Consider the following 12,557-nt stretch of genomic DNA (forward strand, 5'->3'; position numbering starts at 1 on the left):
AAAATGATTTAACACAATTAACGCACCCGCCCCACCCCAGACCTACGTAGTTCATCTTACATTTCATACAGTTAATTGATGAACATGAAGCATGTTTCATTTCTAAATGAATCCGTGTTTTGAGCAAATCAATCGGGTGAATCAATGATTCAATGACTCACTCATAAAGAGAGCCATTTACTTCATTCCTGAATGAATCAGCCGTTTGAACAAATCAAATGAATAAATGACTCAATCCCTGCATCCCAATGTGCATACTACCCACCCTAAAATAGTACTGAAAATGATTAATGTCACATACTATTTAGGATGGATAGTATGCACATTGAGACGCAGGCAAAGACTTACTCATTTAGACATTTACCGCCACCTACTGGCAGTTTTAGTTTCTCATTTAGAGTATCATTTCATAAAAAAATAAATTAAAAAAAATCATGTTTTGTGGATAGTTTGCACAGAAATTAAAATTTTGTTCATTTACATTAACTCACCCTTGTGTCATTTTAAACCAACGTGACTTTCTTTCTTTTGTGGAACTTAAAAGAAGATATTTTGAAGAATGTTGGTAATCAAACTGTTTTAATCTGTAATTATATCTAAATACCAACTCAGATGCAGCTTCTGGAAAAAAAAAAAAAAAAAAAAAAAAAAAAAAAAATCACGGCCGTTGAAGCCTTAAAGTTTATGTGTAATAAATTGTATCAAATAAAAACGTTTCTTTCTAAAGCTACTTTTTGTCATTTCTATTTGATGCTTTTCTCGTTTAACGCAATAATGACTTTAAATGATTTTTTCGGCGTAATTTTTCATTAGATTAGATTAGATTAGATTAATTAATCTGCACAGATTCGGCTGTATGGATACTAGGGTTGGGAAGATCATTTAATTCAAGTTAACTGCACAGAAAACATTCACAAACAACTTAATTATGATCCAATCAGCATCCGCCATGATTCACCCCAAAGTTTAGAAAGAAAATCCAGAGTTTCCTACTGGTAATTATGATATTACTATTAATGTGCGATCATTCTGACATGACCTGAAGGCATGTGACTGTTCACATGCATAAACTAGAAACAGTCTGGAACTAAATAAAGAGTCAATTCTATATTAACTACATTGTTCAGCTCAGTTCGCTCATATCACTCACATTTCCAATCATAATTTTTGAGAAGATCTCCTACGGAAGCAGTTTTGTTGCTAAGAACTCCCTTCCTCAAACTCAATCTCCCGCCGACACAGACTCATTTCCACACTGAGGACACCCTGACTTTTAATGCCACCCTTCTGGCCTCCATCTGGCCATTCAAAGACCCTAGAGTAGATCATCTGCTGTATTTCACCGTCATCCATCAAGCAGAACCACTCCAGAACTAATGAAACCCTCACCGGTCCTGGCTGAGACCAATTCACCCAAACGCTCCAGTCATCTCAGATCAAAACCGCTTGACACTGGAAACTTTCTTTACCCGTTTTGCTGAATGAACCTGAAGGTCCACAGTGGCAAACTGCATACTATTTTTTAGTATGCAGTATGCATGTAGAAAACCAACACTAAATATAGCTGCAAGCAGGAGCCAAGCACAACAGAAACAAACAAGGAGGCTAGCAGAAGACCACCAATCTCATGATGGACTATGGTAGCAACTGAGACAAAGACACTGCATGTCAATTTTGAAGTAAATCAGACCAACGGTACTGTATTTAGAGACAATTTCATGTTTTATTCAATTATAGTGTCACCAAGTGGCGCAGCCCCACCACTTATTTTGTGTGTCCTCCATACATAAGCGTGTCAAATTTGGTGAAAATATCTCATTTTGTTTAGGAGTTATAGACATTTATATGTATGAACACATAAAAAATTACCCACACCTGACTTTGACTGCATTTTTTTGCCACATACTATCAAAATTTTGACATTTGATCATTAGCGTTTAGTCAACGACCTATGTTTCTGATTTTCCCACACTGGTTTTGTCTCATCGGCGGTTTCGAAAATATTCACGAATGTTGTTTAATTGCTAAATCACAACATTGCACTAACCAAAAGGCGAAATTCTGGTATTGTTGGACTCGGCAAAGATTCAAGGGAATCCAAGGAGATGACTCCCATGAAAATAAGTCAACCACATAGTTATATGCATGTAAATATTTTTTTTTCACCACTAGGTGGCGCTAGTCCGAAACTTCTCAGACTCCTTCGGGGCATCGTGCCGATGATCCACAACGAGTTTCATGCGTTTGTAAAATACAGCATTTTGCGACAAAATTCAAAATGGCTGATGCCCAAAATGGCCGCTATGGGAAAACTGAATATCGTTCGACATGACGCCCTGAATCTAACGAGATCTAACCACTTATATGATTTTGGACAAACCGTTCAGAAGCAAAAATTAGCCATTTTTCCTATCTCCGGACCAGTAGGTGATGCTGCGCCAAAACGCAGCATGTCATCTCAGGTCATGCTTGTGATGACATGGACCAATATTGGTCTGAATACGAGAAAGCGCTGAGGAGATAGAGCCTTAAGTCTATTTTCACAAGCGCTACGTAAAATTCGTTCACATGTTTTTCGAAAATGGTTTGACAATCAACTTGCATTAGGCATTGAATATGATCTGGTTAAATTTTCGTGAAAATCGGAACAACGTCCTAGAGTTAGAAAAAGTAGGTTTTTCAGAAAATTCAAAATGGCAGGAAAATTTTGACGTGCAATCGAATTGTCTTGAGCCAAGGAATCAGAGGAAAAGGGAATTTGTTTCTAACCCTTTTGGTTAAACATGAGTGAAAATTTGGACAGGTGGTGGCACTAGAGGCATTGATTTAGAGACTCCAAAATCAGTGTGGTTAATGTTGAGACCGGCCTCTATCAGTGTGCCAAATTTCATAACTTTCCCGCAAGCGGTTCTCTGGGCCGCCATAGACTTCCAGAGTGGAAGAAGAACAACACCATTGGATGCAATAGGTGCCTACGCACCTTTGGTGTTTGGCCCCTAATTATCTGTAGGTATAATACTGTATCCCACAATGCAATGCACTTTACTTGACTTTTCATTTTTGCGGCAGCTACAGTCATGCGCTTGAATTATGTGTAAAGTTTAATAGGAAACGGATGTCGTACCTCATGTGTGCGGATGCTGTCGCTCAGCTCGGCCAGTTTGATTGGCGTAGAGCGCTGGGACACGGTCCCGTCATCCTCGCGGTCATCCTCAGAGTCATCCTCAGAACTGCTGGAGATCTGCTCTTCAGTGGGAGGAGGAGGAGCGCTGGCGGCTGTCTTCCTCTGTAACACCGCGTCCTCCTTACTGGACTTGTTACTGCAAACACCGACACAAACCAAGAGAAAGAAATTCAACGGCCACAAAATGCATCAAAATCCAACTCATCCTTGCCTTTCACATTCATGCAGAACACTATAAGAGCCGATTTGAATACGAAAGCTGCAAGAAGGCCGTGTCTTGCGACAATGTTAATCAATGTACTGAACAAGGGTATCGGTGTTTAAAATTAAATTTAAGGCTTTTTAGGACCTACATAATATGGGCAATATCTATGGTAACATCCTAAAATGTAAAATTACTGTAAAAAAACATGATTTAAACAACTTTACAGTTCAAATGCAGGTTCTGACAGAACAAAAAAATGATAAATCTCACATTTTAGCCTTTAAACCACTTTTTTTAAGAGAAGGGATGTGAAAATTATCAATGATTATATTTCTACTCCACTGGTTAACAAAAACCGCAAGTACGCTGCGTAAAAATATCTCAATTTTTGCTATGGGCTAAAAGAAAATTCAAATTCACTCTCCGACAGTACATGGCGCTTATGCAGCAGAAATATAACGGTTACCCCTGTATACAAAGAAGCTGCGCTAATTAGAATGGCGAATTTCTCTGAAAGGTGACGAGTTTTGTAGGCGATACAAACACCATAAGGTAAACAATGTTATAATTTATCAACAGTAGTCATTAGATCATTAGCAATCGGCAGTCACTTGGCATAAATCTGTGGTATTCACTGATTGCGAACTGCTCTGAAAGTGTGAGCCTAATTTTCAAAGCTGTTTTAAGGAGATTTTGTCTACTGAACTTTTTTTTGGCAGCTGAACAATCAGATTGTTGTTAAACAACAGTACAATCCATTGTATTCTATCCTTCACAGCCTCGTTTTTATTCCTGTTAAATACGCCGCTACCCTGATTAAGGTCTATTACCGTTAATAGACATTCAGAGCCTCCGACCATGTGAATCATGTCTTGAGAAGTTCTTAGACATTATATATTTTATACAGCAGACACACGTGCGCCTCTAGACTCAGATAAGAAGATTAATAAAAGCACGTAGCTGGATTTCTATTTATAAATGATGTGTAATAAAGGAATATTTTAAGACTCAATTAAAAACCATCTACAGTACACTGCCATTCAAACATTTGGGATCAGTAAGATTTTGAAAGAAATCTCTTATGCTCAAAAAATTGTTGTTTTTGCCATTGGAGATTCAGCAGCGGTGCTCCTGATTATATATTCGGCATCATTGTTTTTGAGTGGCCGTGAAAACAAAATCCTGCAGGAAACAGTGCTGGGAACAGGGGCTCAGGCCACATGGATCTGAATATTTATAATATAAATGCATATTAAAGCAAAAATCAACTTGTTTTCAAGTACATAATGTCGACCTGTGAGATTCCCGTTCACACCTGAACAACATCAGACAGCTGCTGCTGCACGCTAAATATTCACACGCTAGAAAACATGAGCACATGCAGGCAAGCGTGTGTCAAATCAGTGATTGGTTTTCCAGCAGAAAGGGTCACTGTCTGGTTTGTGTTCTTCTTAAAGAGGGCATATTATTTTTCACATATTCTCCATTGTTGCAGCTCCTCGCTTCCCAGTCTGTCAGTAACGCTCTGTTTAGTTCCTGTCTCTATGAAGGCCCTCCTTCTGAAAAGCACAATGTGCTCTGATTGGTCGGCTGGAGCAGTGTGTTGTGATTGGTGTTTGGGAAATGTTCCGCCCCTCACCATAACCGCCAGTTTCAACACACTACTAACTAACTCATCAGGCCCCGCCCCTTTATTCTGCATATGAATTATTTAAATGAGGAATATTGTGAAGAAAACTCAAGACTACAAGGGAGTTCAGAAACACTGACACTGATATAGAGAAGAACTGGAACTTTGCAGAGCTTTTTCATGCTCAAAAAGCAACATTACACACTAAAAAGATGAACATGGAAAAAAGCAGAATAAGTCCTTTTTAAACGTCACACAAAAACATGGTGAAAACAGCTTTTCTAACAATAAAGAGGACCATGCACTTAATAAATTACAGAGCAAATATCTCAAACTCACACCAGCACAGACTTTGCGCTCTCATCTGGTTTGCGAACAGTAAACGGACTGGGATCGAGCCCGACGGTCTTCGGCATGAACTCCCTAAAATAAAAGACATTAAAGAGAAAGCATGAATATGAATCTTTTTTTTAACTTCATGGAGTAAAATAAGGAGCTTCCAGCACGACAGCAATACGCATTCGTCGTACGTCCAAAAACCGATAACTTCCGTGATTTAGAATACAATGCCATGACGTTCTACACTACGCCACAACTACAACGGATAGTACATCGTGGCATTGTGTTCTACGTTGCGGAAGTTATCGGTTTTTGGACGTACGACGAATGCGCATTGCTGTTGCGCTGGAAGCTCATTATTTTACTTTATAAAGTTTTAAATAGGGATACTTATTTTACACAAACGCATCAATTCGCTTCAAAAGGCCTTTATTAACCCCCTGGAGTCGTATGGATTCATTTTTTTATGGATGGATGCATTTTTTCTGTCTTCAGAATTTGGGCCACCATTCACTACCATTATAAACCTTGGAGGACAAAGGATATTTTTAAATATATCTCAGATTGTGTTCGTCTGAAAGATGATAGTCATATACACCTAGGATGGCTTGAGGGTGAGTAAATCATGGGATAATTTTCATTTTTGGGTGAGCTATCCCTTTAAATACTTAAATTGATATTTACTTGAATATTCATTTAAATAAATAAACAAAAAAAAAAAAAAAAAAAAAAATCAACAAATAAATCAACATTTACTTAGGAATTAATTCAAACTTTACCTAATATTTACTTAAATATTTTAATATAGATATTTATTAGATATTTACTTGAATATTCATTTAAACAAATAAACACACAAAAATAAACAAATAATCAATATTTACTTTACCTAATATTTACTTAAATATAGATATTTAGATATTTATTAGATATATATTAGATATTTACTTGAATATTCATTTAAACAAATAATATACAAAAAATAAACTAATAAATAATTATTTATTTTAATATTTAAATTTATATTTAGTATTCATTTAAATAAGTAAATATTTACCTTAATATTCATTTAAATAAACAAAAAATACATAAATATTTTATTTGAGTTATTTCCTTAAGTATATATGTACTCACATGTCACATTTTATATATATATATACATATATATATATACAGTTCTGTGCAAAAGTCTTAGGCACATCAGTATTTTCACTCCCAAAAAAGGGTTTTAAGCCAGTTATTTATATCTTTTGCTGTAGTGTGTCAGTAGGAAATATCAGTTCACATTTTCAATCATTCATTTTGCCATTAATTGTAATAATCCAGTGAGATTTTTGTATGCACACGGATGTCTGACAACAGTCGGTGCTCCACACGGAGATCTGATCATCATCGAATCCGTTTGGGATTACATGAAGAAACAGATGAAACTGAGACAGACTAAATCCAGAAGAATCCTTGAAGAATCCTTCCTGCAAAGACACAGTACTATGAAGAGTTTTAGGCACTTGTGTAAAAATGCTGTAAAGTGAGGATACTTTCAAAAATATCAATTAACTTCTATTAACTAAATCAAATGAACCACCCTTTGCGTTTAAAACACGGCCACAGTTCTTCTGGATTTAGTTTGTCTTGTCTCATTTTTTGGGGGTTAAAATACTGACGTGCGTAAGACTTTTGCACAGTACTGTATATTTATCTATCTATATATATATATATATATATATATATATATATAAAATGTGACATGTAAGTACAGCATGAAAAGCACCTGTGGAGAAGCATGTGTTCATGTAAAGATGTGTCAGCGCTGACCTTGCGGAGTTAGTCATGGCGATACTAAAAGTGTCGTCGAATGAAGTGAGCTCGTACGGCTTGAAAAACTCTGTGTAGATGTCGATGCTCTCGTCATATCTGTTCACACGCTTCACCACAACCTTCTTTCTGTTGTTCTCACACTGGGCTGAAATGGATGAAAACATTCAGAAAATCTTTATGATTCAACACACAGAACTCCAGTTACACCAGCAACCAAAACAGTCAAACATTTCATTCATTAATTCAGTTTATTCACTATAGTTTAAAAAGATGGTAATAAAATATGACAAGATCTCAGAGTTAAACTGTGTCAGATTAATTATGTCAGATAACACTTCAGCAAAACATGGTCAGGTCAAAGTGTCTGAATAATTTTTGGTTCCAAATTGTTGTCAATTTTACTGGTAGTCCACTGTATGAAGAAGTTTTGGGCATAATATGTCACAGTTTACTTGCTATCCTCACTTACAGAAATGAACTATAGTGTCCTGCACCCACTAGTAAAAATATATCAAAAATGTCTGAATAATTTTTGGTTTGACTGTATATGCTATTTGTGTGCAGTGTAAAGTTGATGTCAGTTATGAGTGCCTTTCACGTGAGCAGGACGTGAATGACCATCATCAAGTCACTGAGCGTTTCCGATCAGTCACTCATGAACTTCCATTCGATCAGGACACCGACTGCCTATATAGACAGCGAGGGGCTCGCTAGGGTTTGGCACAATGTTTGTAGTTAATATGTAACCACACATCTTTCATATCGCTCTCTTTATGGCTGTATAAAGTGATCACCTTCATCATACGGTAACGGGAGGTACGTCAGCACTCCGTCAGACCACCAGTGCGTGTAACTGCAAGAGAAAAACATCAAGAGGACGTGAAACACCATGAAACTGTACAATAGTGACACCATGTTATTTTGGGAAGTTGCACCAGGGTAACTATTGTTTTACTATATAATATGGAAGTATATGAACATCACATCAATGTACCATGGTATTACCTCAGTACTGTTTAGTAAAGGGCAGTGTAACAAAAAACTTATATATATATATATATATTATATATATTACACACACTACCGGTCAAAAGTTTGGAAACATTACTATTTTTAATGTTTTTGAACGAAGTCTCTTATGCTCATTAAGGCTGCATTTATTTCATAATAAATACAGAAAAAAAACAATAATATTGTGAAATATTATTACAATTTAAAATTATGGTTTTCTATTTTAATATACTTTAAAATATAATTTATTTCTGTGATCAAAGCTGAATTTTCAGCATCATTACTCCAGTCTTCAGTGTCACATGATCCTTCAGAAATCATTCTAATATGCTGATTTGATGCTCAATTATCAATGTTGGAAACAGTTGTGTTGCTTAATATTTTTTTGGACCCTGTGATACTTTTTTCAGGATTCATTGATGAATAAAAGGTTAAAAAGAACAGCATTTATTCAAAATATAAATCTTTTCTAACAATATAAATCTTTACTATCACTTTTTATCAATTTAACACATCCGTGCTGAATAAAAGTATTCATTTCTTAAAAAAAAAAGAAAGAAAAAAAATGACTGACCCCAAACTTTTGAACGGTCGTGTATATTATTACAAAAGATCTCTATTTTAAATAAATGCTGATATTTTTTAACTTTTTATTCATCAAAGAATCCTGAAAAAGTATCACAGGTTATAAAATAATATTAAGCAGCACAACTGTTTCCAACACTGATGATAAATCAGCATATTAGAATGATTTCTGAAGGATCATGTGACACTGAAGACTGGAGTAATGATGCTGAAAATTCAGCTTTGATCACAGAAATAAATTTATTTTAAAGTTTATTAAAATAGAAAACCATAATTTTAAATTGTAATAATATTTCACAATATTATTGTTTTTTCTGTATTTATTATGAAATAAATGCAGCCTTAATGAGCATAAGAGACTTCGTTCAAAAACATTAAAAATAGTAATGTGTCCAAACTTTTGACTGGTAGTGTTTATCTACACACACAGAGCTGGGTAGATTACTTATGAATTGTAATCAGTTACTGATTACAAATTACATGACAAAATTTGTAATCAGTAATATAATCTCTTAGGCTACACATTTTTGGTGAGGTAATCTGACTACTTTTGGATTACATTTAGATTACTTTTGTGCTAACCCTTATTTGATGTCACATATATTGTAGGATAATCTTGTACTATTTTGACAGATACAAAGAAAAAATATATTCCAAAAAATATATTCTATTCAGCAACAAGAGCCTCAACAGATCCTTTTTAAAGTGCAATGTATGGACAGTTAATACTTCAAAATACTAACACTAATGTACCTGTTAGTGTTTGCTGATACACTGAATAAAACAAAATCATCTGATTTTAAAACATATTTACTTAAAATTAAGTACATTTAGAAAACAGCAACATTACAAAAACAAATATTGAAAAACATGAAATTCACAGCAATATCACTGCTACATCAAATATTTCATCTATATTTCATATATTATTATTATTATTATTATTATTAAAGGGGGGGGGTTTCACACACAGTTTCTGCCAATCTCATGTTAATCTTGAGTACATATAGAGTAATATTGCATCCTTCATATCTCCGAAAAGTCTTTTGTTTTATCATATTTATAAAAGATAGATACGCTAAACCGAGTCTTTTCGAAAAAAGCCGAGCTCCTGGAGGCGTGTCTGCCGTCAGTGCCGTGGGCGGAGCTAAAGAGTCACGAGCGCGCGCAGCTCTTGCGTAGAGATCATTTGCTAGCTGCGACATCATTATAAATAAGAAGGGAACACAAACGTTTGTGTTGTTTACATTTTATGCACTTGTGCGCCGATTGCCAACAAAACACAGACATCTGATGCAGCTTTACCACCCGCGATCTGCAAATCCAGCGCTGAACTGGGACTTGTTTACAAAGCATTCATCACCGAAATCCCGGGAACAAACAAACATACGTGCGCAACTCCGTTGCTGCCCCGGAAAAACAAACTTCATCCTCTGTTCCCTTAACGCTGGGTTCTTTGGGAAGCTGAAAAAGGTAATCTTTCCCTCACAACCAAAAACACACTCCTTCGGTGACATGAGCTGCGTCTCATTCGGAGGCTGCGTCCTCCGGAGGTCGCATTTGAAGGCTGAATACTTCATCAAGGATGTCATATTTAAGAAAAGTAACCGTAATAAAATTGACTGATATTCATTGTGAGGTGTAAAATACTGTAATTTCTTTCTTTCTTTGCAATCTAACAGTTATTTTTCTTAAATGAGACTGCCTCGATGATGTATGCAGCCTTCGAAGGGTGCAGCCCCTGAATTGGGACATTGTTGAAAAATCTCTCTGCTTCCATATCCCGAATGAAGCGCGTTGATGGGCGGCTCTTGCTCTTGCTCTGGGTGATGTGTTTGCGCACGCTTATCAGGGAGAAGTGCCTATACAAGGAATTCTGCCCTTTCATGATGTCATACAGGCCATACTCGAAAAAAAAACTCTCCGAATCCTGTACTGAAACCCGAAGTAGTGGATTTGGTACAGAAATACTCTGTCATATGTCCAACTTGTGTTTTGAAACTTTGACCAGGTTTAGCATGAGAACACAACTCTTTAACAGTGTAATTAAGTCAGAATGCATGAAATAGCATAACGTAATCCAGATTACATGTAATCCGTTACTACCCAGCTCTGTATATATACAGGTGCATCTCAATAAATTAGAATGTCATGGAAAAGTTAATTTATTTCAGTAATTCAACTCAAATTGTGGAACTCGTGTATTAAATAAATTCAATGCACACAGACTGAAGTACTTTAAGTCTTTGGTTCTTTTAATTGTGATGATTTTGGCTCACATTTAACAAAAACCCACCAATTCACTATCTCAATAAATTAGAACACTTCATAAGATCAATAAAAAACAGAAATGTCAGGCTTCTGAAAAGTATGTTCATTTCTATGCACTCAATACTTGGTTGGGCCTCCTTTTGCATGAATTACTGCATCAATGCGGCGTGGCATGGAGTCGATCAGTCTGTGGCATTGCTCGGGTGTAATGAAGCCCAGGTTGCTCTGATAGCGGCCTTCAGCTCATCTGCATTGTTGGGTCTGGTGTCTCTCATCTTCCTCTTGACCATAGATTCTCTATGGGGTTCAGGTCAGGCAAGTTTGCTGGCCAATCAAGCACAGTAACACCATGGTCATTGAACCAGCTTTTGGTACCTTTGGCAGTGTGGGCAGGTGCCAAATCCTGCTGGAAAATGAAATCAGCATCTCCATAAAGCTTGTCAGCAGAAGGAAGCATGAAGTGCTCTAAAATTTCCTGGTAGATGGCTGCGTTGACTGTGGACTTCAGAAAACACAGTGGACCAACACCAGCAGATGACATGGCACCCCAAACCATCACTGACTGTGGAAACTTCACACTGGACTTCAAGCAACATGGTTTCTGTGCCTCTCCACTCTTCCTCCAGACTCTGGGACCTTGATTTCCAAATGAAATGCAAAATTTACTTTCATCTGAAAAGAGGACTTTGGACCACTGAGCAACAGTCCAGTTCTTCTTCTCCTTAGCCCAGGTAAGACGCTTCTGACGTTGTCTTTGGTTCAGAAGTGGCTTGTTGTGACAGTTGTAGCCAATTTCCTGAAGACGTCTGTGTGTGGTGGCTCTTGATGCACTGACTCCAGCTTCAGTCCACTCCTTTTGAAGCTCTCCTAAGTTCTTAAATCGGCTTCGCCTGACAATCTTCTCAAGCCTGCGGTCGTTCCTTTCACTTGTACACCTTTTTCCTTCCAGTCAACTTTCCATGAATATGCTTTGGCACAGCACTCTGCGAACAGCCAGCTCTTTCAGCAGTGACCCTCTGTGGCTTACCCTCATGGTAGAGGGTCTTGATGATCGTCTTCTGGACAACTGTCAAGTCAGCAAACTGCTGTTGGGATTACTGACCTAAACCCAGTATTTATACCCTGAGAATGGTCATTTAATAGAACTCGAAATTAAATATTCTAATAATTTGAGATACAGATTTTTTGATTTTGATGAGCAGCAAGCTGTAATCATCAAAATGAAAACAAAAAAAGTCTGGAAATATTTTACTTTATGTCTAATAAATCTAGAATATATTTAAGTTTTACTTTTTGAATATCATTTTTCATGATATTCTAATTTATTGAGATGCACCTGTATATATTTATCATATAATATTATAAGAAGTATATAATTGTTAATAACAGCAGCACTGTCTCTACTAATAGCGAAACGAAACTATAAGTTTATCTACCCCAAGAATCGCACAGTTATTACTTCGCTGGTGAGTCATTTTACTGATTAACTCGTCAGAGCAGCGCTGACAACACAT

At 36.5% G+C, this 12,557-nt stretch overlaps 1 protein-coding gene across 2 annotated transcripts in view; it reads right to left on the reverse strand.

Moving 5' to 3' along the window:
• Window positions 1–12,557, reverse strand: part of LOC127502406 (polyphosphoinositide phosphatase-like) — a 71,443-nt gene that overhangs the window by 12,893 nt on the left and 45,993 nt on the right. For both annotated transcript variants that reach the window (XM_051875328.1, XM_051875329.1), the window contains exons 18-21: window positions 7,971–8,029; window positions 7,174–7,321; window positions 5,359–5,442; window positions 3,125–3,320 (exon numbers count right to left, since the gene is read on the reverse strand). In XM_051875328.1, the coding sequence (XP_051731288.1) occupies window positions 3,125–3,320; window positions 5,359–5,442; window positions 7,174–7,321; window positions 7,971–8,029 (487 nt within the window). The remainder of the gene's footprint in view (window positions 1–3,124; window positions 3,321–5,358; window positions 5,443–7,173; window positions 7,322–7,970; window positions 8,030–12,557) is intronic.

Source organism: Ctenopharyngodon idella, chromosome 20, assembly GCF_019924925.1.
Source record: "Ctenopharyngodon idella isolate HZGC_01 chromosome 20, HZGC01, whole genome shotgun sequence".
Classification (NCBI taxonomy): domain Eukaryota; kingdom Metazoa; phylum Chordata; class Actinopteri; order Cypriniformes; family Xenocyprididae; genus Ctenopharyngodon; species Ctenopharyngodon idella.